This window comes from Enhydra lutris, unplaced genomic scaffold, assembly GCF_002288905.1.
Source record: "Enhydra lutris kenyoni isolate GAN:26980312 unplaced genomic scaffold, ASM228890v2 scaffoldscaffold14, whole genome shotgun sequence".
NCBI classification, from domain to species: Eukaryota; Metazoa; Chordata; class Mammalia; order Carnivora; family Mustelidae; genus Enhydra; species Enhydra lutris.
This window is the reverse complement of record NW_019154098.1, coordinates 11402832-11421338: the sequence shown is the minus strand read 5'-3', so window position 1 is coordinate 11421338 and position 18507 is coordinate 11402832. Positions and strand designations below refer to the sequence as shown.

Genomic DNA, 18507 nt, shown 5'->3' with positions numbered 1-18507 from the left:
TACTGTGCTTAAACTAGCTGTATTTTGTTTTGTTGAGGGCAGGGGGAGGGGTGGTAGAATCTGTTACTTACAATGGAAGAGCCTAACTTCATCATCCCTAGAAAAGAGGAGTTGAACCAGACAGTCTCTAAAGGCCTTTTTCAGTTCTGTCAAATTTATTTTATCACACAGTCATCAGGTCAGGTGCTAGGCTGAGCACTGGGGACATGGCCATCTTGGCTCTCGCCCCTGAGCATAATGCTACAGAAATACAAGGTATCCAAGCGGTATTAGTAGTACAGGGCTTGGAAGAGCTTCTATTCTCCATCCAGAGCACGTGTGGCCATGAAAGGGGTGATCCAGCTTGACGTAGCCAACTCTGCTTTCTTTAGCAGTTGGTACCAAAATGCAGTCATTACGCATGATGTTCTGGTTTTATTTTTCTAACTTCTAGGTGGCTGAATCGGGTGCTGTCTTATCAAAGGGACATATATTCCAGTTCTCTGGGGAAAATTACACCATAGCCTCAGCATTAAAATTCAGTTCTTACGTAAGTGACCACAAACAGCACCACAACACCCGCTGCTCAGAACGGGCTCTGGGCTGGAAGAACCTACTGTGAACTCTCAGACTCTGTTATGACCAAGTGGGGTCAAGTGCTTCCAGATCTGACCGAACCCCTGCCTCACAAATAATTAAAACTCATCTTCCTGACACTAAAAAGAAGCTAGGAGACACAATGAAATGTAAATCCAAGGATAAGTCCTTTTCACTTTCAGGCGCCTGCCTCCAAACCAAAATAGAATTCCTTGTGGCCTCAGAGCTTCAGGCTGTAATCAGTAAAGCATACAATGTAGCTGCCACGCGCTCTCCCAGTCAGAGGCAAGGCATAAACGCTTCCCCCCACAGCTCCCCACAAACGACCAGAATCAAGTACCTGCATTTATTACATAACAGAAAAAGTGGCCCCTTACCCCACAGCCCCAGCAAAAATCAAATGGGGCAGCACTGTCATGGCTTTGATGCACCAGTGGAGAGAAAGTGGGGGGAGGGAGGAAACAGAAAGAATCTGCAGGCACAAAGGAAGCCCAGAGAGTGAGGCCACACCAGCAGAGCCCAACTGGGCCAACCCTCAGGCTAGTCTGGGTCAGTGGTTCCCTGACCTCACCCACCAAGAGCTGCCTATAGTAAACTGAGGGGTCGGTCTCCTTCAGATGAAATTGGCTTTGACTGTCACGTGACCCCCAATGGTGCAAGTGTTACTGTTGCCCTAGCCCTCCCTCCAGTCTCATCTACACTTCCACCATCCAGTTCCTCGAAGGCACACAGCTGGCTCCAACATCTGACCTCTTCATCACCCACCGTCCTGAAATGAGTCCACCAAGTGTCTTGTCCTCTCAGCTACACATTCGAGGGTCTAATCCAACAGTAATGAACAGCAACAACATGAAGATAATAAGAACATTTCTAGAGCCCTTACCATAGAATAGGCACTATCCTAAGGGAGAGGTTCGATCCCCATGAGGGAACTGACACACAGTAAAGTTCAGTAACTTGCCTGACACAGATTCCAAGACAAGAGGGCTACAATGAACCCAGGTAAGGGAACCCAGGTAAGGGAACCTAAGTGTTGCCACTGGTTCACAATGGAGAGAACTCTGCCCATCTCCCTACCAAGGAATACCTCTCACCTCCTTCCTCCCCACCTCACAAAAGGAAGGCTGACTAATCCTGACTGGTCAGACCTTGACATTCAACAGGCCACATTTCACCAGCGATGAAGTCATGTGATGAGTGCCTCGCCTGTATCTCCTTTAATCCTGAGGAAACTGAGGCTCAGATGGCAAAGTGGTCTCGAGCCCATCACTTACTCATGTTTAACCACTACATGTGGGAATGGCTCAGGCCAATGTCTGGCTCTAGCCCCTAAATGACTAGGTTACATAAATGGAAACCACCTCTCTGGAGGCTCCCTTGACTCACAGATATAAAGGCAAAAGTCTGGGTAGTGTTTGAACATCCAGAACGCACAAGGCTTCTGACAAAAGCCTCTTAACTTAGCATCAGGGAAGGCTGCTGTAGCCCCACAGCATACCTTGTGAGACCAAAATTTACACCAGCAGACTGGCTAGCAAAACCAAGTTCCGAAAATCAGGTTTACGTTCCCCTCCTCTGACCTGGAAGCAAATTTTAGAGAGAACCCGCAGCGGTGTACAAATAGCCTCCACACCCCTTCTTTGAGAGCACGGTGCGAAGAGCCTGCGCTAGAAGCTGAGAGACCTGAATCAGATCTCTGCCCAATTTCCTTCCCATCTTAGGCTTCAGTCTCCATTAACAGGACAAAATTAGGTCTATGTGAGTCCTCATTCCTTCTGAGTTTTCTCCCATGGGGATACAAAACTCGAAGATTCTTCTAGGAAACCAATCACAGGAGTGAGATCATATTTGGCTTCCCAACTGCAGAAATCTCTAACACGCGATCCAAGCCTCTGATCAGCAGAAGATAATCCTTGCTACGCCACTGAACTGATTTAGTTTGACCAAAACCCAGAGAGAGCTGGCATGAGAGATATGCTGAACCATGTTATTAAAGCATCTATTAATTTTTCTGAAATACTGCACGTGATTATTAGACTCCCATCACCACCTCCATGGGCCCGTCAGAGATCAAGGCTCCTTGGCTGGGAAGCACCAGCTTAGACTTTCTCCAAGTTCCATTTGCCTTCAGTTATTAGAGATTCCCAACACCTGGCACAAAGGCAGGGCTACGGACGACCAGGAAGCCAGAGGCAGGCAGCCAGAGTCCTCCAGCAACTTCAACCAAGAGCAGTGCTTCTTGGCCAGGGCTGCGGGCGGCTCACAGTCAAAGACAGGCTGGTCAACAGTCCCAAACTAGGTATGCCAGGGGAGAGCTGGGAGCCTCTGGGCCTTTTTCACTTCCGCTGAGCCCAGGGACGACTGCTGGCAGCACCATCGAACGACAAACAGCTGAAATTTCGGGGCAATCCAACAAGAGGTCTTTGAAGGACAGAGAAAAGGAGTGGTCTTTGTCTTTCCCTTTGTCTTCTCTACCCTAAACTCTTATCGCTGGCACTAGAAATCAAGTAGGGATAACAAAATTCAGTACATGTCATTTTTATGGGCCCTGAAAGACAAAAAAAACAAAACAGAACAAAAAACTAGCAGACAGGAAGCACAAAAGATGGTGACATACAGAAGAAACAAAGAATTTTAGATCCAGAGATCCTGCGTTACACTGATCAAGTAATTTACCTCTCTGGGCCTTAATTTATTCACATGTGAAAGAATAAGGATGCTACCACAAAGGCGTTTTATTAGATGGCACACATGGAAAATGTTTTTTAAATCCTAAATATGTATATTAAAGGCAAACAGCATTAGCCTAGAATATCTGGCTAACAGTTTGAGCCCTATTTTAGAAAAAACATGAGTTCTGGTACATAAAGGAAATTTCCTTTTCTCACTGCTTCTGCAGGCAAATAAATATATTCCTCATTCACTGACCTTTGCTGCTTATGTCCAGAGAAAACTCATCCTCAGTACCTTCGAACTAGATCAAAGGTTGGACCACAGAGCCTGAATTCTACCTAAGACAGCAGCATCAAGGGAAGACTTATTCACCTTTTGCTGTTTTATCTTCAAAAGGTTAGTGACAAAGAAAGCATCTTATTTTGACCTCAAACAATGCACAGAACTAACCCTGATTGTATCTAAACTCTGCCTGAGATTTACTTTGAGACCATAACCAACTTTAGTAGTGGCTACCTAACTAGCACTTGCTGCTTAGCTTATCAGCTTTCAAAATTTAAGAGAAGTACTGCAACTGCGTTCCAGAACACTTGGAGCCGATGAATGAGATCAGACTTCAAGCCCTGGCCACAGAGGCCCTATGTGTGAGATTCCACAGATAACACTGGAGAACCTAAAAGCGTTTATCATAGATTAATGACCTCCTGTCATCAGCACAGAAGATGAAGTCCAAATGAACATGAGTAAAAATTAAAAGTTACTTGGAGGGTGAAGAAACATACAGATGTAGTCTAACTAGTATGCACAGGGGTGTTAAGGAAATGGGATCCATGCCTAAATCTACTACTTACTATGTGTGTGCCCTTGGGCAAAAGATTCAACTGTGGGAAGATGGGTTAAACATAGTAGTAGGGCCCAAGTAAACATTAAATAATAGTATGCATGGGGTTTGCACATAGTAGGATCACTAATAACTGGTATATAGCTATGGAAGAGGCCTGGATCATGGACCTGCATTCCACACCTTCATCCATTTCTTCATTCTTCAAACATTTCTATGGCCTCAGGAAGGACTAAGCATGTCATGTGTTTATGTTAAGACAAGTGAATTTCTCATGCAAGACCCACACTTCATTGTCAGCTCCCTTCAGAAAACTCTTAGATGGAATACTTATTAATAGCAGGGTTGATCATCTTACTATCCCCAGGTAATAACACACTGCTGGGCACTGGACAGTTTGTATACCGATTGGATGGTAATTTGAGTGATTCACCTTGCATTATTGGGGGAATGTCCTAATATCATTTTCCCCACCTGCAAACTGCCCCTTCCTACCTTGTTAAGAATGACAGCCCTATTTACCTCTTTCTCAAGCACCATTACTTCATCCATAACACAATCTAGACAACAACTTCAATACCTCAGCTACACTTAGCAAAATGACTTGTACCCAGCAGGTGCTCCCCAAAAATGCTTCGAGTGAATGCTATTCCTAGATTATGCCCAAAAAGTTCCCACACCTGAATCTGAAAAACCATATCAAAGTCTTTGAAAACACAGAATCTGAAAAACCATATCAAAGTCTTTGAAAACACAGAAAAAAAAAAAATAAGGAATGTATTTAAGTATTACTATTAAGAATTCCCTGGAATGGAAACATGAAGAAAAACTGAGCCATGTAGGAACTTAGGCACCTCTATTTCATGAGATCAAAATTAGAAGGTACAATGAAAAGGGAAGCCTCTTACAGTCTCTACAAAGCCACTGAAATACATCTTTGTGAACATCTGGAACATCTATTTTATGTTCTAATTGTTTAAGGATTTCCGTATTCCACTGCCATGGTACTTTGGGGATAAATCGCTTCATCTCTCTAGGCCTTGATTTTCTTCTCTGTAAAATGGAGGTAAAAACTGTCCCTCCTCCATAAAGGTCACATGAGGCTTAATTGTGATCATGCGTGCCACATGCCTACAACAGGCATGGCACAGAGCAGTCGTTCAGTAAATGGGCAGGATATGCCCCCTCCATCATCACAAAAGTTAAAGTGCTAACCCAGTATAAAATAACCAAGCAGACCTTCATTTATCACGTCAACTTCCACCAAGCACTAAGTATCGACCAGTCTAAGCCTTTAAGTGGAAAGTCTCTCCTACTGTCTCCCAGTACAGTGGTCCTGGAATGCCTGCTTCCCCTCGTTTCTCAGCAAAACTCTGTCTTCTCCTAGTCTCCTAGTCATCTACTCATAATTTCCAAATAGTCACGAGTAAAATGGCACACTGCTGAATAAGCAAAACACCGGCTTTTTGCTTGGAAAACACTCAGATCTCAGGATGAAACCCAGGCAGCTAATCCATTCCTGCTTCCCAATAGCAGCCACTTGTGTGCGCCAGCCTAACTGTAACCCCACGTCCTGTGGCACCCTCTGCCCCCAAAGGTGAAGCCCAGAAGCAAACTCTTAGCCTCTTTTTACTACACATTTCTGACCCATTTCCTCCAGTGATCTTCACAGAGAGATTTAAATAAAAGCACCAACATCTGCAAAGCAGTCCGCCAACAGGACACACCAAAAGGGAGAGTGTGGGTTAATTTAGGGTTCCAAGCTTAGAGAGCTACAGTCTTTTAGTTGGGACAACTACAGGTTAATTAGGAAACCAAAGAGGAAAAAAAAATCTGTAAATAAACAGGAAGGCACTTAATAACTGGAATTAGAAAATGATTTTTTAAAAAGAATTCCAAGCTGCGCAAATGAATTCCCATTCCCGAGTTTCCACATCACCAAAAAAGTACCCAAAAGTCCTACTATTCCTAAGAATAACCACAAAGTAACACAAACAGCATTCTTAAAGTTTCCAAGTATCTCACTTGTGAAGCATATGCCAACAAGATTTTGTGGTTTGCCCCAAAACTTTTTCTTACTTGATGGCAATAACCTTAAGCCTCATATTTTTTAAAGAACTGAATTCTGATCCACTTATGATATTTCTAATAATGTGCCCCTTCCATATATGCAAACTTGGGGGTAAATAAAAATTCAAATTAAAAAAATAAAAATTCAACTTGGTGGTTACCTATCAATAAGAAACTAACAGGTATATTTCACTTTATGCCAAAGGCCATTATTCATGAGTCCAACTTCATGTCCTATGAGTCAAGAGTTCAAGATGCAGATTAGGGCAATGAATCCTTGACCAGTACTATACTGAAGTTCAGAAAAACAATTACAAAATGACTGTGTCATTCTGACTGTAACACTTACTGTAATGTTTTTGAGAGCATGAGTATTATCAACATACTCTAACATGACACTTTTGAACTTCTAGCCTGATTCTAATTTCTCCTCAAATTCATGGGTGACCACATTTGTATTATGATTGGATCTATTTTTCAACCTAACCCTGCAAAACAGTATACCTTATTTAAAAAAAAAAAAGTATCTGTTGCATTCACACTTAGATTTAGTTACCTCAAACTAAGATTTAGAGCAGCTGCATCTAATTAACATTAACCCTATCCTCTCCTGTGGCTGTGAAATATATATACCCCTACAAACAGCATTATCAGCTACTTACCCTTACCACACCCCACACAAACAGAACACAGTAACACTATCTCAATGTGCAGAAAGGGAAAGTTAAAATAACTGACAGCTCTATTAGCAGGCACTGAAGAACTTATCTAGAAGGAAAATAACCACTCAGTCTAATCAATGTCACATCCTTCAGGAGGCATACACAATTAGTACACAAAAAGGATGCAAAATGCTCCTGTATCAGCATGTTCCAATTTATCACTATTAAGTGAAGGACAGACCCATCATGAGGTTGAATGCCTGGCAACTCCAAGTATTCCCAGACACTGAACGTCAGGCTAACGCAACAGAATGACAGGTAACAAAGAACCCACCCCCACCCCCAATCTATTTACTTCTGGCTTTCCAACAATCTTAGCTGGTATTTCTCCAAATGAATTTCAAAATTCAGTTCAATCACCCAACATTAACTTCATAGAGAATCCTAAAAGCTTCCTCAACTGGCATAAAAGGTTCAGACTAATTCACTGCACCAGGAGGACAAGACAGGACCCAGCACGAAAAGAAATTTCTCCCCCTCCTAAAATTTAGGACCTTAGGCTTCAGAATACCAATTCTGCGTATAACCTGGCCTGAAGAGTGAGTAGCAAAGCTTGGACCAAGAGCAGTTTCCCACAGAAGCCCAAGCTCCTCAATATTACAGAGAGCTGGCTGGGGTGAGTTTGTATCAGAAAGAGGTCCCCAAACCTCAAATAAACCAACCACAAGATAATCCACCCCAGGAAAATGATCTGCCTTCCTAAGTTCCCCCAGTGCTGTCTTTTTCAGTTGAAATAGGCTTGGCTTGTTTGGAGGGGAGTGGTGCTTTATGGCACTTACAGATGGTGCAGAGTTCCAAGGCAAATGTCCTATTTTTACTGAGGTTCAGAGGCTTTGCAACTCTTGGGCTTGCGAGTTCCTCCTTACCTACCCACCCGGTCCTATCACTAAATTCACTTAAATTGTAAAGGAAATTGCTCTGCCCTTGGTCCTGCCCAGGACACCCACGATGCCTCTCTGGAGGGTCTAGATAAGGCATGCTGTTCTTCTGCAGTCTCAGGCCCCCCTTTCTCCCAATCCGGCCAGCTCTTCCGGCAGCCTCAGGTCTCCCTTCACAGCTTATGAGTGCCCTGCGGGCAAGTCCTGCTGGCGCAGCAGCCTCGGCAGAACCAAACCCTCCGGTGCAGGGAGCTGGGTGGAGACCTGTCTGCACAGATCTCTCTTTCCACCCAGGATTCAGGCACTGGAGACTGGATGGGGAGGAATCCTAGGGTGGAAGCAATCCCAGCCAGAGTCTCCTCTCATCCCTTGGGGTTTTATTCGCGGGCCCTGGCCTCTGCAGCTAAGCCTGCCTGGCACAGCCGGGATACGGAGAGGGGCATTCACTGACCATCTCCCAATTCCTTGCTGGTGACCTTGGCCACGTTGCTTCGCCTCCCTCTGCCCTCTGGGGCTTGACATCACTTACTTCGCGGGTTATGACAGGGTCAGAAGGATATGGAAAGAGCCTGGCAGGCTGTATTGCACGCACGAAGGGTCTAAGACAGGGAGAGAACTTCCCTCTTCTTTTTTCTAGGGGTGTCAGGAGCTGGCTCCATCCTCTCCCAACCTCCAACCCCCGGGGAATCTGCGCCCCGGCAAATGGGGCAAGGGGCTGCCCATATTAAGTCCCCTCTTCACCCGGGAGTGGGAAGGGAGGAAGTCCGGAGGGGGTGTGGCTGCCCCAGCCCCCGATATCCCTTTCCTCCCCGCTCAGAAATCCAGACAATTCAACTACGAGGTACCGGCTGCGAGCGGGGGTCATCGAGGCGTCCCGGCGGACCCGCCGGGGTCCCCGGTGGGGCGCGCCGGCCCCGACCTACCTCCTCCAGCAGCGTGACGGTGTTCCTGCAGTTGTGCAGACGCGTGGTGAAGCTGGACGTGGTGGGCGAGTTGTAGTCCTCGGTGGTCTCGGTGATGAACTCGGAGACGGAGATCTGGTCCGGCATCCTGCCGGGGGGGCGAGACACAAGCGGGGGCGGGGAGTGAGTCACCGCGCAGGCTCCCGGGGCCGCGGGCCGCCCGGCGGCTCATGAACGCCCCTCGCAGCCTGCCACCCGGCGCCCGGCCTGGCGCAGCTCCCGTCCCCGGCGGCGGCGGGAGAAAGAGCGGGCGGAGCGGGCGGAGCGGGCGGCGGCGGCAGCGGCAGCGCTCGGCGCGGGGCCCTTCAAACTACGAGCGGCGCGCGAGGCAGAGGGTTCTCGGGGACCCGCCTCCCTGTGTTCATGCCGGCGGCGGGGGAGGGGGCGCGGCGCCACGCGGGGGCTCGGGTCGGCCGGTGCTGCCTCCCGAGACGCTCTGACAGGCGGCGGCGAGCACAGCGACTGACTGAGCGCACACTCCCGCGGGCGGGCTGCGGGCAGGCGGCGCTCCCGCTATAGTCACGGGGACAAACAAGGAAGTGCTCTGCGCACGCGCCGCCTGCGCCCCGCCCCGGCCGCCGCCGCCGCCCCGCCTCCGTCTGCGCCCCGCCCCCGCCCCCGCCCCCGCCCCCGCCCCCGCCCTGCGCTGCCTCCCGGGTAGCGTTCCGACGCGGGCGCCGGGGTGGGGGCCGTACAGCTTGCGGGGCTCCGGAAGCTCGCGTCCCGGCACCGCCCCCGGAGCGGTTACTTCAGCGAGCTCGTTACGCCTGCGTTCTGCTAGAAGACGGACCAAAAAAAGTTATGCGCGTTCTTTTTTAGTCCCGAGTGGGTGCAGGAAGCGAGGCCGGGACAGCCGCCTCCTTCTGCGAGGGCTGCGGGCAGAGCTTAGTGGGCGCGGGCGCAGGGGCGGCCTCGGGGTCCGGTTGCAAGCGGCGCGCTCGCCTGGCTCCCGCCCTAGGTCCCCGTGCAGGACGCTCGTCGTCCTTGGAAGGTGCAGTTTGCTTAGGCTGCTAAAATGCTAAGACAAATGAAAGGAGTTTTGCTTTTTTTTTTTTTTTTTAATTACAATTTCTACTCTTCCATTTGCACTGTAAGTTTTTTTAACCCGCAGGACACATGCAGGTCAGGAGTGCAAATGGTGGGCAAATGGTGTACAGTGCTCAGCAGATGCCAAATTTCAGCGAGAAAGTACCAACAGATTGCTCATTCCTTGGTCCTGGCAGATGGCTATTTTAACTAGCTCGATCTACTTGTCCAAAGAATCCATTTAATTTCTCACCACTGATTGCGGTTAAAATTGTTTTTTTTATAAAAAGAAGAAAGCTAGGCCCTTGGGAAGCTTCTCAGGACCCCTGTAATTGAAGCCAATAGGAGCAGTCTTACAAACTCATCTCCAAATGTACCCCCTTAGGGCGGAAGGCTGGCCCTGTGGCCTTTCCCTAGGATTGAGTTCCTGCCATCTGGTGTGGTTAAGTGTCCATTCCCTAGTCCTTACCCACAACAACAATGGAGTGCCCCAAGGCAGGGACCTTGTCTAGCATTGGGCCTGGCACAGAGAAGAAGCCAAGTGCTAGTAAAATGAAAATGCATCACCTCACTGTCAGCAAATACTAAGGGCCTAGGACATGCTCTGGAGATTCAGTAATGACAATGTCCCTGCTCACAGGAGCTTCCCTTCTAGTAGGGAGAAAACCAACAAATCATGTGATAGAACATGGAGTACATATAAAATACGAAAATGACGGAGGTGCCACAGTGTAAGCATGTTCAGAGAAGGCCTGACTGGTGACATCTTGAGCAGAAAAGAGAACAAGAGGCTGCATCCCAGAAACATCCTGTTGGCTATGGGATCTTGGCCTTCAGTTGCCTCACATGAAGATGAACCATGGATGAGAAAGTAACTTTGTGCACAGAAAAGCTATTATGAAATGAGTTCGAGGAGTTTTATCTACCTGTGTTGGCCCTAGGACCCTGTACTCTGCCTCCAGCAAAGCACTCATCCATTCGGGGTAGGCAAGGGTTTCAGCTAACTATAGGGAGAAGTTCATAGGCAGTGTATGTGAATAAAGATTTTTTTCTGGCAAAGTAAAGCACTAAGAAATGAACCTGGAGAGGCAGTCTAGAAAATAAGTAAATAAATAAATAGGCACTCACTTTCTCCTCATTAGCACTTTAAAAGTTTGGTTGGGGGTGGGGGGTGTGCCAGGATGACTCAATCAGTTAAGCACCTGACTCTTGGTTTCCCCTGAGGTCATGATCTCCTGGGTCATGAGATGGAGCCCTGGGTCAGGCTCCACACTCATCCGGAGTCTGCTTGAAGATACTTTCCTCCTGCCCTGCCCCCACTCCTCTCTCAAACAAATAAATAAATTTAAAAAAAACACAAGTTTGGTTTGGGACACACCAAGGTTGAGGTTCTGGGGAGTTAGCCAGATGGCAAGGGCCAGCAGCTGAAGACCGGCACCTGGAGGTCACTTGGTCGTGTGCAGTGCTTGACAGAAAATTAGCTTTTGGAGTATGAGCCACTCAGAAGAAAATCTTTCCTCTTTTTCACATACTGCATCTGCAAGTTCTGTGACTTGGAGCAAATATGGCTCCTACTAGCTTGGGCTAATTAAGCTCTGGGACTTAGTAACCCCGTGCTTCTCCATGGAGCAGATGAGTATAACACCCAGTACTTGGACTTCCATCCACTCCAAGGAGGACTTCCTCTAGGCTGGAAATCAATTTTGACTTTGATGTTGTATTTATTCTATCCTCCTCTATATTGCAAGTCATCTAATGCCTGTCACCTCCCCCGGGTTGGTCGCTCCTTCCATCTTGCATGTATGACATATATAAATGCTTGATAAATATGAGCTGTTATTAAAAGCCTAGAGTCAGTGAATAATTGCCTCAGGTCCCAGAGCCCTGGATTGCCGACCTTTCTCTCCTAATAACCGATGCTGTCACCGTAAGCCTTAGTGCCATCCCTGTGAAATAAAGAGGTGGTGTGCCAAAAGACCACACAGATCCCTCCCAGCTGAAGCGGAGTCTGTGTATACCCCTAACTCTACAATACAAGGAATAAAGTTTATTATGAGAAGCTAAGCTAGCTGCAATGGTAAACAGCTGGGGATTTCTTTCGTAACAGAATTCACCGGAGAGCTCAAAATGCTGCCATCAATTATTTCAGTTTCACTTGGAGATTATGTTATACTGTTCCTCCTCCCCATCTCCTCTGGCCAGGAAAGGAATACGTGAACAATGAGATATTGTGCTCCGGTAAGTATATACCTCCTCAGACTGGTCTGCAATTAGAATTTCAAAGGTTCACACCTCTACCCACAATTTCTGGGGTTCATGGACCATAATCCTCCTTAAAATTTGAAACCATGACCCGGTGCATGCCATCTGCACCTCTCATTTTCTCAAATAGCCTGAAAACCATTCCTGGATATCTCAAAGTGAATAGAGTCTGATGAAGGCAAAACTTAGAATGCTGGATTTCTTTGTGTGGAGCTGCTCAGAAATCTACATCCCCCTCTGCAGAGCCAGGAAACGCACACGCATATGTACACTTGTGTGTGCCCGGCTTGGTAGGAAGCACGCGTCATCTTTGCTGTTGTCATCATCCCCATCAAGACAGCTGAACACCCTCACACTCCTCAAGCAGTTTCTTACTCTGAGCACTGCTGACTGGGTTAAGCCAGGAGTCCTTGTAGCATGCTTTAATAACAAGAGTGGTGGCTTATTCTCATGGACAGGGATGGCACTATGGACCCCACTGTCATCAGGGCATTGGCAGACTTCTCTCCAAGTACAGGCTTCACTCTGTCCCAACTACCTGCAACCAACGGGCTGCATTTGCAAGATGGCCAAGAGTGCACCGGAGAGAGGGTGGGGTGGGGAGTTCGGGTGCTCTCTGGCAGTAAGATCAGCAGCACCAGCCAGCATCCCAACCCGATGGGATGGAATTTACAGCATTCTTCAGAAGTTCCCAGTGCCTTCATGGGACAGGGGCAATAGGGTGGGAAGAGAATATGCTTTATGCTACATGAACTGGGGTTGGAATCTCTATTCTGTTGATTATCGGCCTTGTCTTCTCATTTGTGAAGTCAGTGCAATAATAAAACTACACTGCAGGCTGTTAGGGGAAACAAACGGAGGGGATGTGGATAAAGAGGTTGACGCATAGTGAATAATCAACCAATGTTCGTTCCCTTTGAACTAGCTTTTTATGTGAAGTATGACTATAAATACACCTCTTTTCATTCCAGGACTCAGATATATCTCTAAATTAGTCACCTGGAGGAGGAAAAAAGAGGGGGAGGGGGAGGCCACATAAGCAATTCCCACAGTAGGAGCTCTCAGATTTGGGAATCCTCTTCAGAGACCTGGCTTATTCTTGCAAGCATCCTTTGTGAGGTCAAATCCATGAGTGATGATTTTGGACTTTGGAAGTAAATAACCAGTATCTTGCGTCCAATAGAATGAAAACAAGTCAGGATCAGAAATGAGTTAAGGCCGTAAAATAAAAGCCTCATTTTCACGGAACACAGTTCCTATAAAGAAGGACATTCAAAGCAAGGCAACTTCTAGAGGATAGAACAGGGCATTTATTTTGCGGGAGCATGAATTATAAGCTGCATGAATTTCATTTGGGTTTACTTAGTTTTCAGGAATTTGTTTATTTTGCAGGAGCATGAGTTCTAGCTAAAAATATTTGGGAAAAAAAAAGATTTGGGTTCACATCTCTGCTGCGTAGCGGCTCTAAGACCTTATTGAAGTAATTCACTTTTCTGGGTCTCAGTTTCACATCTTAAAAATGGGAACAATGATAATAACTGTGTTAGTGCTCTGAGGATTCAGTGAACTAGGCCATGTAACATGCTTACCAAGATCTGAGCTATCATAGTAGACAATACTTTTCAGATAGTATGGGAATACTGAAAACCTTATCTGGAGATATAAATTCTGATACTACTTCCCAAAGAAAGAAGGAAAGAAAGAAAGAAAGAAAGAAAGGAAAAGAAAAGAAAAAGAAAGGAAAGGAACACAGACTTGCTATGTACCAGACACTTTGCTAAGTGAACAGAATTAGAATTTTGGACACACATATCCATCCCTCTTTTCATTTTTTTTTAAGGGTTGTTTATTTATTTATTAGAGAGAGAGAGCTGAGCAGAGAGAGGGGCAAAGCAGATTCCCTGTTTTGAGCAGAGGCCAGTTGCTGGACAGACGAGGGCCTCCATCCCAGGACCCTGAGATCACATCCTGAGCCGAAATCAAGAGTCAGATGCTTAACTGACTGAGCCACCCAGGCATGCCCCCCACTCCCCACAGCCTTCTTTAAATTTCATGACAACTTTATAAAGTAAGTACAATTATCCCAGATTTACCGGAGAGAGCCCTGTGGGTACCGAGGTACAGAACACCACTTTCTGAGCTGCTATTCTGGGCCAGGTGCTGCACTAGTGGTTACAGATGCAACCTCTGAATTCATTCATACAACAGGTCTGATGTGGGAGTTTATAATGGAAACCGAGACACGAGGAAATCTCCCTGCACGTTAAGATCCCTGAGCTTGGCAGACAACATCCAAGGCTTTTGCCACCGCCTACAAAATCTGTCTCTTGACTCGACCTCGCACAGTGCTACTCTGTTAGATCTTTCTCCCAACCCGGGCAGCGAAAGAAAGTATTCTTATTGCCTTGTTTTACCTGAAGACTTATGAATTCATTTTCTATCATCTTAATGAAGTGCTAGAAGAGAGGAAAGCACTGCAGGGTGGGTGTGGGAGGGGCAGGAGGAGGGAGGGATGCATCTGATTGCCTGTGTTTTACTGCGAGGCTGCTGTTGCCATATTCTCCCGAAGCTAAATAAAGACTGCTTTTGTCATGTGCCTTGTGTGAGTGTTTCCCAAGTGCACTCATGTAATTTCATGCAATAAAAATAAATAAATAAATAAATGAAAAGCCTATTCTACTCCCAAATATACTTAATTTAAATGCTCCAAGTAAACCGCTCGAGTGCTCCTCAGGAAGTAAAGAGAAGTACATGGTTTATTTGGAGACCAAAAAAAACCACTCTCTCTTCCACCTCCCTGATCCCTGACTGTTCCTTCTGATGGAGAGGGAAAAAAAAAAGAGTCAGGTAGAGTGCTGGGACCTGCAGACTCACAGTATGCATATCAGTGGAATGAACTCTGGAAGAGATTCCTGTGTGTCCTGGGAAATCATATCAACTGACGATGGATGTGCTGCTTCTGTGGCCTGCATTCTTCTGCCTCATTGCGGGCATGACCTCACTACATACTCACAGCAGCCCTGTAGAGCAGGCACTGGTATTCTTCCCACTTTATTCAAAAACCTGAAGCCTAGAGGTCACCTTGGCAAGTGGTGGAGCAAGACTGACCAGTCTGATTTCACAGTCCATGTCATTAGCCACCTTGCACCACAAGCTCATCCAAGACAGTGGGTCCCAGGCCCCAGGATAGTTTTCTTTCCCACAGAGTCTATGGGTTATCTTTTTTCCTGGGTAACTCATTACAAACCCAACTCAAATGCAAGCTTGACGGGTCTGGAGAGCACCCCCCCTTGCCCATCCCTCCAGCTGAGACTAATCTTCCCATGGTTGCTTGCAAGATAGCTTTTCTCATTCTGCATAAGCAACGGGGGATGCTGGCACTGCGTGAAGGGACTTCAGACAAGGAGACATAACCTTCCCAGTGGCAAGCGGCTCTGTGGGTGGCAGGGCTCAGCTCAGAACTCAGATCTTGCTACTGATTTTCCCCGCACTACAAAATTCCTAGACTGTCAATCCCTGAGGGCAGTGGGGGACTGAATCTATCCTTCTCCATATCACCTACCTCCCCGAGGCTCCTGGAGGCCCAGGGTTGGTAATTTTGGAGCACCATCTCCTGAAATCTCCTCAGGAGCCTTGTGAAGTACCACGCTTTCTGCTGAGAAAACTCAGAGACACGCAAAAGCCGCTCGAGGTCAATGGTTAATCAGTGGAGAACTACCATTCACAGTCAGTCTGAATGTGAACCCTGCAGGCTTCTCCCCACAGAAGGCACTGCCTAGTACATGTCCCCTGGGGGTCCCCAATAAATGTGTTTTGGATTGAATAGGCTCCCTTTTATGAATTACATCATTTCTAATATGAGTAAAACAACCTCCAGTGAAGAAAAATTGTGGTGTTATATGGGATTCCCCAAAACCTGCAATCTACAGGAGTGAGCGCTTTTAAATTTTAGTTTATTTCTGAAAAAGAAACATTAGCCTAAAAAATGAGAAGAACTTATAGAACATCCAGGTTTCTTTTCTTTTCTTTTTTCCTTTCCTTTCTTTCCTTCCTTCCTTCTTTCCTTCCTTCCTTTCTTTCTTTCAAGATTTTATGTATTTATTTGACAGAGAGAGAGCAAAAGTAGGCAGAGCTGCAGGCAGAGGGAGAGGGAGAAGCAGGTTCTCTGAGCAGGGAGCTTGATGCAGGACTCGATCCCAGGACCCTGGGATCATGACCTCACCCAAAGGCAGCCGCTTAACCGACTGAGCCAGCCAGGTGCCCCTTCTTCTTCTTCTTCTTCTTTTTTTTTTTTTTTTTGGTGTGTGACAAATGTGTTTTGTTTTCCGCTTAGACTTCATCACTCTCATGCCCACTTCTTTGCTATCTCAAGACTAAGAACATGCCTCTTTTATGGACCCTGTTCCATGGCACCATTTTTCAAATACTTATATTTCTCCAACAAGACTGTGAGCTCCTTGAGAGCAGGGGATTTTCCATCCACTATGACAATCCTAAAGCCCTACATGTTTGAGTGATGCTCACTGAATAAGTGAAGAGAAGAATGAACGAGCATTCACAGGGACGGGGTATGGGAGGAATCCTGGTTCTCAGAGTCACTTTCATCACTGAACACCATCAAAGACTATCAATCAGTTTCTGGAAGATTTGTGGGGAACCAAAACCAGATCCCAGGTATCCCAGTTCCCAACAGACTCTCTACTCCTCCACCTTTCCCAGTTACATTTCAAAGAAGGGACTAAAAACCGTGTCTTCAGAAAAACACCTGAAACCCCCGTGTGAGAAGAGACTCTGCTTGGCCTTGCATCACATTATCAAGGAATGCTTATGGACACCTGTCCACTATTTAAAAATTATAACCGTATAAAATCTAGCACAAGGTCAGTAAACTGACACCCCCAATTTTGAGCAAGAAGATTCTGAGTATGCTGCGGTACTCCTCCTTCGGTTTTTATTCTCATCTCTTTTCTTTTCTTTCCTTCTCTCCAAAGCCAGGTAATCTGGGGAGCTCGAGGGCAATCAGTGTCCATGGACAGACTTTCTACCTTCTCCCATCCTATCGTCCCTTCGTTAAGAGCCCATTTGTCAGAGTTAAGAAGTCATACGTGCATGATCTGGATTCAGATGACCTGAGTTCAAGTCCCCGCTCTGCAACTTCACAAGGAGTGTTAACCTTAGGCAAAATATTTAACATCAATTTCTGTACCTATGAAAGGAGGATAATGAGAAGACCTTTCTCTCATAAGGCTGTTGTGAGGTATAACCGAGATAATCCTTGCACGATGCTTAGCACAGTGCCTGGAGAACAGAAAGTGATCAATAAATGTTAGCTATAAATATAACCATTTGTATTCTAACCAGGTTCTATGCTGGATGCTTTGGGAGCCAAGGAGATACACAAGACAGTCCCTGTCCTCATAGATAGGCATAGACACAAGTTTTCAGCACAACTGATGAAATGGTCAAAGAATTCAAACAGAAATAAATATGGATTTCAAATATGTGACCTATGAATATCAAGTCCAAAAACTAAAAAAATTAAAAAAAAAAAAAAAAAAAAAGGAAAGAAGGTTGTTTCATGTATGGCTAGCTCTCTGATTTGCCCAAAGCCCAGTTAGACCTATTTTTATGAGCATTTTTCAAAGCTGCTGATCATCTGAAACACCACTCAAGAAAAAAACTTTGATAAATGACTGCTATTGATGACTTAGGCACTGAGAAGGGACATGGAATGCCAGGGAGGCTGTCTCCTTTTCCAGAGTCAAATCTTTTCACCTCCTTTGGCCTCCTTTTGCTTGTAGTTAAAACCAGGAGCCTGGGGCAGAAGCTCTCAGATCCTAGGAAAATAACATCCTATAATTTGATGAATTCCTTTTTGACATCAGTGTTACAACCAACCCCAAACACCACAAGGCCACCAGCTCTACCTTCAGATCTACCTGTAAGCCAAGAACAGTCTAGAGGTCATCAGGTCTGGGTTGGGGGGTCCCCTGTTAGAGGGACCCTACATTATATGAATCTATCACAGTATCCAATTGTTGCTTTTCAAAAATACCTGCAAGGTATTTAAACCCATATAACAATGAGCTGTATTATAACAGAATTCTTTCCTAATTATGTCAAATGTAGGGCATCGCTCTATTTGAAAAAGGAAAATTGCCCACCCATTGCAGAGCTTTCTTCTTAGCATATGCTCTTTGGTTAGCATCTTTCTCAAATGTGAACATTCCGTATCACACTAGGGGTTCTAATTAAAAAAACAAAAGAAAACAAAACAAAAAAACCTCTAGAATTGTTAGCAAACCTTCTGACAAACACATCTAGCTTCTCTTCCTTGCTTTTTATTTTACTTTTTGTTTTTGAAAAGTTAGTCTTATTGCTCTGGCCTTAGAGATTTAGAGGTTATTATGCAAACTACTTTATAAAACTGCTCTATTTAAGTGGATGGCAGAGCACACACTGTTGATTGGATCTGGAGATGATTATTTTCAGTATCT

At 45.9% G+C, this 18507-nt stretch overlaps 1 protein-coding gene across 3 annotated transcripts in view; it reads right to left on the bottom strand.

Annotated features, from left to right (window-relative positions):
- The window catches only part of LOC111146849 (ArfGAP with SH3 domain, ankyrin repeat and PH domain 1), a 353910-nt gene that overhangs the window by 268713 nt on the left and 66690 nt on the right, over positions 1–18507 (bottom strand). For 2 of the 3 annotated variants that reach the window (XM_022502557.1, XM_022502555.1), the window contains exon 3: positions 8684–8810. In XM_022502557.1, coding sequence (XP_022358265.1) covers positions 8684–8810 — 127 coding nt within the window. Of the gene's footprint in view, positions 1–8683; positions 8811–18507 lie in introns of those variants that run through there. The other variant, XM_022502556.1, reaches the window with a different exon arrangement.